The following is a 15387-nucleotide window of genomic DNA, read 5'->3' as shown; positions in this document are numbered from 1 at the left end:
GTAATTTTTTAGTATTCATTTGATTTTTGCTCCAGCTGCAGAACTGACAATGTTGTAGTTCTTCTTCCTCAACACAGAGGAAAACAGCTTTAACTTATTGTGTCGAGTTGTCACTGGAAGATGTTGACCATCCTTCTCAAAGTACGACCTTTTGTTGTTGCCCCCTCTGTAGGGGAACAATTAAAAGGGGGCAGCACAAACTGCCTTTGGTGATAAGGAATGGGTTCTCGTCTATGTGTCTAGAATGCTGTGGTCATGTGGTTGCGTGAAGCAGCAGAAAGGGCAGCACTAGAATAATGTGGGGTCTATTGCCTTTCCACGATCATTAGAACTGTATGGGTGGGGGTGATAAGAACTTGGCAGCCTGTGGAAAAGTTGATCTTGCTAAGGAGGCAGAACTGAAGGAGTGCAGCTTTAAGTAAGTCACTAGAATGCCACGACCCTTAAATCAAATCCTCCAATGAGATGCTTCTTTGTGTCACAACAGAATGACTACAATATAGGGTCAAAAGTTATAAAAGCCATGACTTTTTACAAAATAATTTTTTTCCACTCATTGTTAACATTTTAAAACAATTTAAATTCAAATTTAAAAACTATTTTATTAGCTGGAAAACCTCTTTAAAGAAAAACCTGTTATCAGGATTATCCATGTTAAACTAAAGGTATGGGCATAATGGTGCTGTCATACTGATTTAATAAATATCTTCAGTGTAGAAATCTGCAGCTTGGTTTTTGTTAAATCATCATTAGAAGGTTCGGATTCCTAAATTCTTTGTGCATCGGGGCTGGACTGTAGGTAGGGTCTTTGGCTCAGCCACGGCCCCTCCGCTGCCTCTGATGTCTTTATCTTAACATGGATAATCCTGATGACAGGTTCTCTTTAACTCGCTCATGCATCTACTGTGTCAATTTTACAGCTTGATCTTTTTAATTTGTAACTTGAACTTTAAAACAAATAAGTAAAATTGTTTTTCAAGATCTTTCCTAAAATTTAATATGGATAAAACTGAATTCATCATGTTTCCACCATCTCACTCAACCCCCAAACCTGACCTATCTATCAAAGTCAATGGCTGTCCACGTTCCCCAGTCCCGCAAGCTCGCTGCCTCGGGGTAACCCTTGACTCTGATCTCTCCTTCAAACCTCATATCCAAGCCCTTTCCTCTTCCTGCCGACTCCAACTCAAAAATATTTCCCGGATCTGCCCATTCCTCAACCATGAATCTGCAAAAACACTAGTGCACTCCCTCATCATCTCCCACCTTGACTACTGCAACCTCCTGCTCTGTGGCCTCTAATCTAACACTCTCGCACCCCTGCAATCTATCCTAAACTCTGCTGCCCGACTAATCCACCTGTCCCCCCGCTATTCCCCAGCTTCTCTCTGTCAATCCCTTCACTGGCTCCCCATTGCCCAGAGACTCCAGTTCAAAATCCTAACCATGGCATATAAAGCTATCCACAACCTGTCTCCTCCATTCATCTGTGACCTAGTCTCCTGGTACATACCTGCACGCAACCTCCAATCCTCACAAGATCTCCTGCTCTACTCCCCTCTTCCCACAATCACATAAAATATTTCTCCCATGTATCCCCCCTACTATGGAACGCTCTACCCCAACACATCAGACTCTCGCCTATCGTGGAAACCTTCAAAAGGAACCTGAAGACCTACCTCTTCCGACAAGCCTACAGCCTCCAGTAACCCTCGCTCCACCACACCGCTGCACGACCAGCTCTACCCTCACCTACTGTATCCTCACCCATCCCTTGTAGATTGTGAGCCCTCGCAGGCAGGGTCCTCGCTCCTCCTGTACCAGTCGCTGACTCGTTTTTGTTCAAATTATTGTACTTGTTGTTTGCTATGTATACCCCCTTTAAACATGTAAAGCGCCGTGGAATTAATGGCGCTATAATAATAAATAATAACAATAATCTTTCAGAGAGAAGACATTCTGGCAATTGGAATATTCGACCACTGGTTTTACGTTCATAGCTTTACCCTTCTATAGTCAACCAACAGTCTTTTTGCAGGCATGTATCCGGATAAAAAGTGGCCAGTGTTGGCACTTAATTTATTCCAGCTATTCCCTTGAGTATTCAACTTTTTTCTTTTTTTCAATCCGCCATATAATTCCAGTGATATAGGCCTTTTTGTTTAGAGCTTTTCTTTCCGATCTTTACCAAGGGGGCGGTGCTCACAGGGTAATAATACAGAGCAGCCTAAAGACACGCCCCCTGATAATTTGTGAGCCACGCCCCTTTGATAAAGACCATAAAGATTAGCACTAAATAAAAAAGCTCATATCTCTGAAATTGTATGGTGGATTGAAAAACAGAGAAAAGTGAAATACTCAAGGGAGCAGCGAGAATAAAAGAAGGTAAAAAACTGGACACTTTTGATTTGGTAAGAGTTCTCCTTTAAGCATTTCCCTTAGGAACATAAAGACTGGATGCAACTTGACCGCAATCATTGGAAAAACTAATCTGAATAGTTATATATTTTTCCATAAATACTAAACATAACAAAATGCTTGATTAGCTTTTGATTTGTATTGTACATCAGTCTCCCTGATATGTAGAACCATTGTCAAAGGGGTAGACTGCTATCTGAGTGTGGCAATGTTATTGTCTTGATTAAGGTTGGTTCAAGTCACTGGGCAAAAAAAATTAAGGGGTACCACCATTCAACTTCGGGGACCCCGTGACATCCTATTGGAATCAAATATAGGAAAGGTGCTGGAGCTGACATACTATTGGTGCAACATGTGCAGGCGCACAGGCTCCCAAAAGGTAAGAGGGCTACTTCCACCTCTAAAGAAGGTGGAATTGTGCATTATGATGAGCTATTGGACTGCAAAGGATCCATATGTTGCTATTGCACAGGAGCCCTCTTCTGTCTTTGTCCGCTCTTGGAAAGATGCATGCATGTAGCTATTCCTTCCCAATGGACTCTATGGGATTTGCATAGACTGGTGAGCCAACAAGTGCATTGGATACCATTGGAGAGAGTCACTTACATGCACCACTCCTAGATGACCAGTATATATTAAAAATATATAAAAAGCTTGCACGCGGTTCTCCAGTGCCTGTAGTGTTTTTAGTAAATGTATCTAAATGAAGATGGCTATATGAGTGTGGCAATGTTATTGTCTTGATTAAGGTTGGTTCAGGTCACTGGGCAAAAAAAATTAAGGGGTCCCACCATTCAACTTCTAGGACCCCGTGACATCCTATTGAAATCAAATATAGGAAAGGTGCAGGAGCTGACATACTATTGGTGCAACATGTGCAGGTGCAAAGGTACCTTGGCATGTCTAGCTTGACATGTCACTCTCTGCAAGGAGAAATGTTACCCCTTGGATCCTAGTAAATGTATCAGAAGATCTGGTAGGGATTCCCTAGGTGCCCACAGTGATGGATCACCCAAGGCACGTGCCTTTTTTATCCTTCCTATTATCTGGCCCACAGTTTATGATAGAGAGGTATTGGTGCGATTTCCTATTTTTAAAAGGTAGTTTTATAAAACTATGCCAATATTTAAACTCTGCAATATTGCCATAACTTTTTTCTTCTTTAGACGATCTTGTAAAGGAAGCTTAGATTTTTTGAACTATGAATAAGTGTACTGCTCCCAATTTAAGAAAACTTACCTTAATAGCGCTCCATGCTGAATTTGAAAGAAAGTCCAACGGACTATTATAGATATGGTCAATGTTAAAGCGAAGTAAGAAGTCAAGTTCTTGAATAGAAATTTCTTTATTCATTATCAAAAGCTGAAAAAAAGGTAAAAAAAAAAGTAAAGAAAAACCCAGTTCAGTAACCAGAATGCAAAGTGTAAAGACTGTCACAAGTTCATGTCAGAAATGACGCACTTATAGACATTAAAGCCAACCTCTTTTCTATTTTATTGGATCAGCTAATGCATCAGCTGAAGGGCAAGGAAAGAGTTCACGATGTCTGAGCTGAGGAGCTGTCAGCAATGATGAAACATGAGGATGTGATGTCTACTCTTTGGAAAAAGCACTGATTTTCAGTGTCACAACTAGATATTGGATAATAGAGTTTACATAGGAACAGATTTAAATCACTGATATCTAACAAGGAGGAATATATTTTTTCATAGGTAGCACTGTATAGCATGTTCTATCTACCCCAAAATATATCATAATGAACAGAAGGGGACCATTTGTTAAGCCGTGTAAACTGTGTGCACATAGGCAATTTGTATTTTTAATGATTAATTTTATTACTGAAAAACTACAGTGCTGCTGGTCAATCCAAAAGGTTAATAAACCTGAATATTTAAGAAAGTAAAAGCGAGGTTTTGTCTTAGAAGAATATCTCTGTGTGCAGAATTATTGGGCGACTATTATTGTGCAGAATTAATGGGCAATTAAATGAAAAACATAAATTTTCCATCTCAATCGTCTATTTTCATCTGGTAAAGTGAGAATAATAACCAAACAACTCGAAATGTACAAAAATACATATTTGACATTAAAAAAAATATCAGTGACCAATATAGCCGCCCTTCTTTTCAATAGCAGCCAAAAGCTCCATTCATGGAGTATGTCAGTTTCTTAAGCTGTTGATGTTCAACTTTTTGGGCAGCACCAACCACAGCTTCCCAGACACTGATCAGAGAGGTGACTGTTTTCCTTCACCGTTAATCTCCATAAGTTCTCAATAGGGTTTGGGTCAGGTGAGGAAGAGGCCGTGCCATTATCCATTTATCTGTAAGGCCCTTACTGGCACCGAGCAGAGGAGACTTCGATGCTGCGATGGAGCAATGTCCTGCATAACAATCATGGTTTTCTTGAAAGATGCAGACTTTTTCCTGTACCACTGCAGGAAGAAAGTGTCATCTAAAAACTGTCAGTAGGTTTGGGAGTTAATTTTGAATCAGTCTTCAACCTGAAAAGATCCAACAAGCTCCTCTTTAATAATCCCAGCCCATAGCAGTACCCCACCTAAACCACGCTGGTGTCTGAGTGGAAGTGGAGGTCTGTACACATTACTGATCCAACCACGGACCCATCCTTCTGGTCCATTAGGAGTAGCTCTCACCTCATCAGTCCATGAGTCTCATCAGTCTCATTTTCCATAAAACGTTTGAAAAATCTGACTCAGATAATTCTTGGCCCAGTCTTGACGTTTGTGTGTCTTGTTCAGTGGTGGTCGGGTTTCAGCCTGCCTTATCTCGGCCATGTCTCTGAGCATTGAACACCCTGTACTTCTGTGTCTTGCTCAGTGGTGGTCGGGTTCAGGGTCCCTTACCTCGGCCATGTCTCTGCGCTCTGAACACCTTGTACCTCTGGGCCTCCAGGGAGGCTGCATTTCTGGAATATGACAGCACTGGAGGATAATGGCTTCCTGGTCGCTTCACATTTGATTCTTCTCACATCTTTGGCACTAAATGGGCGTCTTTTTATCTCAACACTTTTTTATGACCCTGTTGACTATTTGCATCAAAACTTATGATGGTTCTGTGATCGCCCCAATATCTAATCCATTTCAAGAGTGCTGCCTCCTTCTATAAGACTTGTAACAATTTTTGACTTTTCAGAGTCAGTTAAATCTTTTTTTTTTGCCCATTTTGCCTGAGGAAAACAAGCTGTCTAATAATTCTGCATACCTAGATAAAGGGTGCTGTACCTTTAGGCCGTATCCTCCCTCATTAGACAAATACACATCACCTGATCTGCCTTATTCAATAAGCATCCACATTTATACAGCTCGGATGCATAAAAGTTATGATAAGGTCAAAATACTCTCTTGCCTAATATTATAGGCATACACTGTGTGCAAAATTAAATCCCATCTACGATAATGCATTCTACAAGCACGGAAAAAACGTGCAGCCTGTCTGTGATGTAGGAGCCAGTACCTAATACTATACAAGAGATAGTGTTTGTCTAATATGATTATTACATTTTGTTGTTCCTGTAATGTGTTATTCAGTTAAGGCCCCATACACATTAGATAATAGTTGACTGAACCCAATCTTTTTGGAGGGATCAGCTTATCATTTACTGTGTATGGGGGCCTCCAGACTGTCCCGGGTGTCCCCCAACAGATTAAGTTGGGGACATAAAAATTGGGAGGTTGGAATCCAATTGCCTAATCCTTTTAATTAGTGGAAAGACAAGCTTTTGTCAGATTATGTTGACAATGGCTCTCTCATGGAGAGCACACGAACACACTGTGCATGGTTGAGTTGGGAGAAACTCTAATGGCACTTTCTGTACAGGTCATATATTGTAGTGCCACTTTGCGCTATGAAAATAATAAGGTAAAAAGCCAGCTTTTTTTGTAGCTTTCTTAATACCATATAAAAGTATCAATATACTAAAAAATGTCTGCAAGTAATGCAGGAAAAAAGTAAAAAATTGTTTTAGCAATAATAGAAACCACCTGTATAAAGCATGGGCACCTACTAGCAGTAATACTATACTTGCATTTGCGTCTTTAATTTTTTCAGTTTTACCTATATTACTAACCCAAAACAAACCCCATAGTCCCTATTGCTGGAAGGCACATGATGTAGAATTAAAAGTACCACACTCCATACCTGGAAAGCTAACTGGGCCGTGAAGGTTATTTTATCTCTTTCAAACAGTCCTCTGCTGATGTATATAAATGTGGAGAATGTCACACAGTCAATGAGGTTATTCACTCTCAATCGGACATCATCAGATGGTTCTGCTTGCTGCACAGCCTTGTGAAACACGATATTAAAAGCCTGCACATGAGAAATTAATTCAGATTATGTCAATTAACAGTGAAGACCGGAGCAAGGCAACTCTTAATGGCTCTACAATTAACTCTCCAGTGACAACACAAGGCTCTGCTGATGAACAATGAAAGCCACAAACTAAAACCACTGTAAAATTCTGTCAAATTAGGATACTGCCAAAGCTAAAAATAATGCCATATTATCAAATAATAAAAATATTTGCAGTTGACGCCATATTTTAGCAAATATTTCTGGTAAAATATCTGAGGAACCATTAGTAGTCCTTGCAAAACATGTATAACGTGACTACATGTATTCCTGTTGTGCCATATTCAACACTGTCAGTGCATAAATACATGCTGGATATGAGTAATTTCTTGTCAAAAGGAACCACAACATCCTCCACAGACATGATTATCCTCACTCGATATTTATCAATGCTGATATTTCACTGCATACACATTTTTTTATGGTGTCTATTCCATACTTGACAACTTTTGAAGGCAAGCACCCGGATGGAATATCCATTTACTGGGCACTATGTTTCGGCTGTTGACGTGCTTCTTTTATGACACCACTTCCTTCACATCCAACTCTTATCTATCTTTCCATGTCTACATCCCTGTCTCCATAAATGAAGAAACCTCATGAATAGTTAGTTTTCAGGAGGTTTCTGGTGGGTTCAGCTAAGCCTGGGAGTTAGCTGACTTTTCATGGAGCCTGGGAGTTCTCTTTTTCTAGGAGCCTACCGGACATTCCGAGATAGTTGGCAAGAAGGCTTTATTCCTCAACCTCCTCCAACATCTTAGTATTTGCACAAAGTCTCTAATATACTCTTATTACACAAGTCACTCCCTTAGGAACAAATTAGGTAAAAGAGAAGGAATAAATTGGTTGTCACTCTTTGAATGCCACCAAAGGCAGAGAGGTGTCATGTGTGGCTCTTGTATTCTGCCATTAGAAAAAGGCAAAAGTTTACTGTACTGACCTGGCACAACTCTCTTTTCTCCAAATAGCACATAGTACCATGATGGTACATACCATGGAGAAAAAACATATGCAATATTTTTTTTGCAATTACTCATTATCACTTAAGGTACCAGTAAAAAGTAAAACTTTCTGAAACCTTAATACTTGTGTACTGTAATTATAATTCCAGTTCGGAGCCTAAATGAAAGCAACAGCTACCTTAAAGGGATAGCATAGGTGATAATTTTCTAACCGGTGGGTGTCTCATTGCTGTGACCCACACCGATCAGCAGATCTGGGAACTTTTATCTCTGTTACAAGATGGCATGTCACATCAGATACCCAACATAGGAAATGAATGAAGCAAAGGTCGCACATTCTAACCGAGATAAATGTTCCCTGTTATGCCGATCGGTTTGGGTCAAAGTGGTTGAACCCCAACCGATAAACAAGTTATCACCTATCCTGCAGATAAAAAATAACTTGTTTTAACTGGACAGTCCCTTTAACATTCTTTAAGGGTAAATAAATGCCGAAGTGTACAAGAACTGCTCCAATTTGCACCCAGAAATCTGGCACATAAATCAATTTTCAATTAGCATTTTACCCATTAAGTGGGTTTCTCGGCAGCATGTCCGCCTACCCTTAGAAAAAGAGAACTCATCATTTTTAAAAATAATATTACATATATATTTTAAAAATAAATATTAAATTTACTGGATACTACCTTAAGAGAGAACTGATACATTGGGCTGATTTTCTTCAGATCATTTATGATGAAGTACAGGAGGGAGGCTCTTGATGCCACAGGACGATAGTGTTCCCGAGCTTCGTTGATCTTCACCTCATTGACTTTGGCTTCTAATACCTGCGTGCACAAGGCAAACATATTCCTAAAGTGTATTACTGGAGCATGGGGTTCATAGATACAATAACTCGTGATCTCATGCTGTGCTGGGTAATCCGATAATGTTATACATGGATGTTTTCAACTCTTTGTCTATCCTCCGCTATGTCAGTGCATTGCCTTCCATTTATCCATGTCCTTCTCTCTCTCTTTTTTTTATTAACAAATAATTTTTAATTGTTTTGATAATGGAGAAATATTAAATTTTGCAATAAATTTTGTTGCCAATTTTATAGTGAAGAGTTTAGAGTTTATGTTGGATTGCATTCTACATTTCTACTGTAATGTACTAGAACCTGAGGAAAAATTACAGCACTTTTTTTTACATATGGAAATAGTTGTATAGAGATCTAATATGATGAGAAATATAACATACATGTAAGTTGCCCCAGTGAGGTAGTCGTGGGTGAGCTGTGGCCCCTGCTCACTCTGGCACCCTACACACAATGTGTGTCCTCCCTCTGATGTGCTGCGGTGTATGTGGTGCTCTCCACTTACTTCGGACCATCCAGTCGCGGCTGTCTCCAGGCATTTCTCTTCTGGGACCAGGGCAGCAATAAATTCAGAGGATACGAGGTTCTTAACCATAACTGGGACTTTACTTGGGGAAGAGGAATATGTACAATATTTACAGGCAGATATAATGGATAAAGCCCAACGGGTTGTCATCTTTCCCACAGGTACTGGAAAAAACCTCAGCCCTGGTTCCCTCTTTAAGTGAAGCATCTCTGTTGCTCTATTCTCTAGCCTTAGAGAATCTTCCTCACCAGTGACAGTATATCCGGATCCTAGTTATCCCCACGACCCAGCCTTGTGTCCTAGCTTCCTCTGCAGCCTGCAGACAGAATGTGCCCCCAGGTCCTGAATACCTCTGTTGAGTTTCTCTGGCCGGCTAAGAGGACTCTTGTGGAGGAAATCTTAACTATGCTGTTTGGGGTATGGGGCCCACGTCTGCCGTAGCAGCCAGTTATATGAAGCCTGTCTGGCCTGTCCCAGGCACTACACAACACTGACTGTTCACTTCCTGCTTCTGGAAACTAAGCAGATATTTTCCTAATGTGCCCACCCTCTATGGGCTGTCCTCACACACAATTAACCCCTTCACTGTCTGCAGTACTACTGGCAGACTTAACCTGACATCTGCACCCGGGACAGTGGCATCTTGTGGCTGGTTACCAATACTACAGCCCACAAGGAAATATATCAGAAACAAAGCTTTATTCACATTCTATGCTCAATCATGGCACTAGGTTCCCCCTCTATTCTACTGGCTAGATTATCACAGCTAACCCCTTAACTGGACCTAACTGCAGCCCAGAGAGCTTTAACTACCGGGAACATTCTCTTTTAACTCTTTCAATGCCATAGGGAAGCTATGTCCTTCCCCACCACTACTTACAAGTTGTTAGGCCGGTACGCAGGAGAAGGGTTTTCTCGCGGCGCCCGACCAGGCTCTCTCCTGATGGTCAGTAATTGTCTGAATTTAGGTTCTGTTCTAGGGATTCCAAGTGTGGTTTCTGCGTTTCTGCTCATAGGCCGCTAAGCCACGCCCCCTTGCGCTCACGTGCCGCTAAGCCACACCCCCTGCTGTCTGGTACAGCGTGGTTGGTTGTCTTGGGGGGACTGGGGCTGTCTCTAGTGTATTTAAGGGTTCTGTGGGCTCCGCCCCGGTGCCTAGTCTATCTCTTGCTAACCTGGGGTGAGGTCTCTGGCAGTAAATGCAGTGTGTGAGAGTCGTTGTCAAGGGTTCCTGCTCTGTGCTCCCTAGTCATCCTAGCCATCAATTAGGGCTAGGGGAATGCTGTGAGCAGCACGCTGTACCGTGTCGGTTCACCGGTTGGTGTCCACACCACGGAGGCGTCCTTGCTACCGATCCAGTATTCCAGGGTCCGCCATTGTATGTGTGGTCACACTGCTGCTTTTACACTTATGTGTTGGGTGCTGCAGAGATTCTCCTCCTCTTTAGGAACTTAGGTTCCAGGCCTTTCCTGGCCTGCAGCTATCTGCCTCTCTATACGCCGCCATCTAGTGCTCAGGCGTTTCATGCTGCCAAATCCTTCCTGCTCTGCACAGCGGTGTCTTGCAGTGCAGAAGTTTATTAGTTTCGTTTCTGGAGTGTTGTTAACTCCCAGCATTGAACCTTGTTTAGTTACTACTAGTGTGTGCACTTAACACACTAGTTCATTTCTTTCTCTGTGCTTAGCTTAACATTCCTCTGGGACTCAGCTGCTGCAGCTCCTCTGCAGTCCGGTGGACCCCGACGTGTCCTTTAAGTTTTATTTTATTTTATTAAAGGACACGCCAGCATAACACAAGTCATATGCAAATCAGGCTGGAACTGCACTGGGGGAGTGTCAAAGACTCTTGTCTCAGTCTACCACCCAACACGTGCCCTCCGTTCTGCAAATGACTTAAAACTAAAATCCTCCATAATCCGAACTTCCCACTCCCGTCTCCAAGATTTCTCGCGTGCTGCGCCAATTCTTTGGAATGCACTACCCAGGACAGTTCGATTAATTCCCAATACCCACAGTTTCAAGCAGACCCTAAAAACACATTTCTTTAGACTGGCGTATCGCCTAAACACACTCTGTCCGTCCCAGTTTTCCCCCATATTAAAATCTTCTTCAACTTCAGGTTCATACCATCCATGCACTCAATAGCCTCTGTCAGGACTGTGCACATACTGGCTGGCGACCAGTCCATGTATAATTATTTATCCTATTTAGTATATCAAGGCTGCATTATACAATATATGTACACTTTACCTTTTGTGTCTCCCCCATTTCCTCATAGACTGTAAGCTTGCGAGCAGGGCCCTCACTCCTTTCGATATGAGATATGCTTATTCTGTATTGTCTGTATTATGCCCCCCCTAAAATTTGTAAAGTGCTGCGGAATATGTTGGCGCTATAAAAATAAAAACTATTATTATATTATTATTAAAGCACATGACCTATTTATAAATTGTATTGACACATACACAGTGCACTTCCAGCCTGATTTGCATTTGATTTCTCAAGATTGCCATATTGGATTACTATAAAAATAATTTATATTGGGGGACAAGCACTTATACTGCCATACCACTACTTCCATATGTAAATATTTACTGACAGGTTCCCTTTAAGTATCAATATATTATATCTTAACAGTTTCTTCTTTGTATGCATTTGAAGGCAACCCTTGAATTCATTTGAAAAAACCCTTTCAAAGTAGATCCGACAAGATGATCAGTTGCCCACTACACATCAGTTGGGCTTCTGGCACCTCCAGCAAACAGCTGATTTTTCCAGGGGAATTCAGCTATTTCATCTAATTAGCCATCCGTGTAATACATGAACAGCTGGAGCCTACCAAAGTACAAATCACTTGTACAGAGTAAATCTCATTTTGGATAATAGGGAAGGTGCCAAGCAGGGGATCCCTCTATGATGTCCATATCCTCTCAGCTGAATATGGACAGGGGTTGTCTTCAATGCACAACTCCTTTAAGGTTTCTAAAAAAAGGAATTGGATCTCAAGGTGGTAGACTATGCAATCTTGTAGTAGCACAACTATTACACTATTAAAACTTACCTGCAATGGCAAAGGACTGGGTAGTATAAAAAGGAAAGAAAAAAAAACATACCATGGTTAAGAATGTTGGAGCCACTAGCAGCAGCCAAATCACTACCACCACCACCATTGGCACCAGCCATATAGGAAGTAGTACTACAAAACAATTGGCCTCATTTGCTTCCTGCAAGCTTATTAATGGGCTGGAAAGAGAGGGCATTATGGAATATAAGGAACTTCACTTGTCTCAGTCGCAGCAGAATAATGTTACCTCTGACAGCGACCCCATCAGATTGAGTCAGTGTTTCACACAGAACTCTGATCACAAATGATTAAAAGGGATAATTTTTGGACTATTATTTATTTTTAGAGCTCCATTAATTCCATGGTGCTGTACATGAGAGAGAGTTACATACAAAATACAAATATAAATTACAGTGAAGAAAATAACAATGACAAACTGGTATAGAGGGGCAAGGGCCCTGCCTTTGTGGGCCTACAGTCTACAGGATAATGGGGAAGGAGAGAGAAAGGGGGTTATTGCAAGCTGTGGTGAGGTGGCAGGGGTTATTGCAGGTTGTAGTGACGTGGCAGTGGGGTCAGTGCAGGCTGTAAGCTTGATTGAAGAGATGTGTTTTCAAGTTCCATCTGAAAGTTCTGAAACTGGCGGATAATCGGACATGTTGGGGCACAGAATTCCAGAGTATGGGGGATGCTCAGGAGAAGTCTTGGAGGCGATTGTGTGAGGAACGTATAAATGTAGAGGAGAGAAGAAGGTCTTGAGAGGACTGGAAATTACATGTTGGAAGGTAATAGGAGATTAGTTCGGAGATATATGGAGGAGACAGATTATGGACGACTTTGTAGGTCAATGTTAATAGCTTGAACTGGATACGTTGGGGAATTAGGAGCCAATGAAGGGATTTTTAGAGGGGAGAAGTGGAGTAATAGCGAGGCGAGAGATGGATTAGTCATGCAGCAGAGTTAAGGACAGACTGGAGAGGTGCGAGAGTGTTTGCAGGGAGACTACAGAGGAGGATATTGCAATAGTCGGGTCAGGAGATGATGAGAGCATGCACTAACATTTTAGTAGATTCAGGTTTGAGGAAAGGATGGATTCTGGAAATATTTTTGCGTTGGACTGTTTTAAACTTACAAAAACACATAAAAAATTTGTTGGTGCAGTGTGTTATTAAATGGGCTGTTAACTACCATGGTTGGGTTACTGTTCATTTCTATGATGAGGTCACTTTGACAGTACTAAGGCTGTGTTTGTGTTAAACAGCTTGATAGGGGATGGATACAGTCCTAGGAGACCACAGAGTGTTACAGTTGTTACACCCGTCTTTTCAGGGCAAATTCATGCTTTGCAGTATTGTGATTTGCTGCAAATCGATATGCCGCTGATCAATTTTTTGGGGGAAATATTTGCTGAACATGGCAAATTCGAATTTCAAAAGAGTCGATCATCTCTTGTCACTGCTATTAAGCAATACCACTGAGGTAAGGTTGGGTGTACTTGTCTGTAACAAAGTTTAGGTAGGTGGTACATATCAGAGTAACATCCACGTGAATAACATTAGCCAGAGCATCACACATTCATTTGCCATCATGCCTTCCATCCTGGTGTCATCCTTTCTCTAGATAGCGCACAACCAATACATGCACATGATGTAAAAAAATGGGATTAATCAGATCAGGCCATCTTGTTCCATTAATCCATCTTTCAGTTTTGATGCTCATGTGCCTATTTGTTGGAAGCCAACCTGGGCGATATCAAGCAATGAACCTCCGCTCTTCTCTGAACTTGCTCCAGTTTCCTCATGTCTTTTTTAAGATGTGGTACCCACAACTGGACACAATATTCCAGATGGGGCCTGACCAAGGAGGAGTAGAGGGGGATAATTACTTCACGTGATCTAGACTCTATGCTTCTCTTAATACATCCCAGAACTGTTTGATTTTTTTGCTGCTGCATCACACTGTTGACTCATGTTCAGTCTGTGATCTATTAGTATACCCAAGTCTTTTTCACATGTGCTGTTGCTTAGCCCTATTCCTCCCATTCTGTATATGCTTTTTTCATTTTTCTTGCCCAGATGTAGGACTTTGCATTTCTCCTTGTTAAAAATGATTTTGTTAGTTGTTGCCCACAGTTTCAGTTTGTTTAGATCGTTTTGAATCCTCTCACTCTGTTCTCTAGTATTAGCAATCCCTCCTAGCTTTGTGTCATCAGCAATATCGTGTTTGGATGTTACAGGGATGGGCAATGCATGGGCTATGCTTGATTGTGTGGCTGATATAAAGGTAGGACACAGAGCTAGTTAGGCACTTCCCATCTTTCGCCACCCTCTCCTATTACCTTTTCCCTTTCATTGTACCCTTGTGTTTTAGTTAGGTTTCCCTTATGTATGTCATTGTAAATACCCTATTTGTAATAAATCCCCCTTTGAAGGGAATCTGCCACCAATTTTTTGCTACCTCACCTGCGCATGACGTAGGCAAAGAGACCCTGAATCCAACGATGTATCACTTAGATTACTGGGTGCAGCTGTTCTGACACTATCAGAGATTTTAGATTTAGGAATGCAGAGCAGAGAAAGCTGCCCCCCACCTACACCAGGCTCTGTATGTACTATTATCACAGGAGGGGTCATAGATGGACTATCATGCAAACTTGCAGCTGTAGCTGTTGTAGTCTGGGCAATGATAATCACCAGGATTTAAAACCTTCATTGTAAGTAAACAACAGCACACAGCCTAACATGTGACACATTGTTAAAATCTGTGTTTTAACCCCTACCTTATGCTGTCCTCGAGTTTTATAGCAAAAACATGCTGACAGATTCCCTTTAAAGATCCAGTAGCTCTTGTTATTTATTCTTAACTGCACCAAAACTCAGTAAATTATACACTACTAGCTATTGAGCCTGTTCTACGCCCGGGTGGCGAGCATTTGTATTGGTATATGGTCTCCCATGCTGGTATGTTCTGCCCCCATCCTGGTATTTGTGCTGCCCCCATCCTGGTATTTGTGCTCCCCAATCCTGTTCCCCTATCCTGTTATGTGCTGCCCTCATCCCTATCCTGGTATGCATGGCACGCCTCATCCCTATCCTGGCATGCATGGCATCCCTCACCCCCAATCCTGGTATGCATGGCACCCCTCACCCTCAATCCTCGTACGCATGGCACCCCTCACCCTCATTC

At 41.7% G+C, this 15387-nt stretch overlaps 1 protein-coding gene across 1 annotated transcript in view; it reads right to left on the bottom strand.

Moving 5' to 3' along the window:
- Positions 1 to 15387, bottom strand: part of LOC141161707 (dynein axonemal heavy chain 11-like) — a 1128345-nt gene that overhangs the window by 74075 nt on the left and 1038883 nt on the right. The window contains exons 57-59 of the mRNA XM_073646926.1: positions 8440 to 8580; positions 6579 to 6749; positions 3658 to 3780 (exon numbers count right to left, since the gene is read on the bottom strand). Of these exons, the coding sequence (XP_073503027.1) occupies positions 3658 to 3780; positions 6579 to 6749; positions 8440 to 8580 (435 nt within the window). The remainder of the gene's footprint in view (positions 1 to 3657; positions 3781 to 6578; positions 6750 to 8439; positions 8581 to 15387) is intronic.

The sequence above is a fragment of the Phyllobates terribilis genome, unplaced genomic scaffold (genome assembly GCF_046119375.1).
Source record: "Phyllobates terribilis strain yellow unplaced genomic scaffold, ASM4611937v1 Scaffold_9__5_contigs__length_417890890, whole genome shotgun sequence".
In the NCBI taxonomy this organism is placed as follows: domain Eukaryota; kingdom Metazoa; phylum Chordata; class Amphibia; order Anura; family Dendrobatidae; genus Phyllobates; species Phyllobates terribilis.
This window is presented reverse-complemented; position numbering and strand designations above follow the sequence as displayed.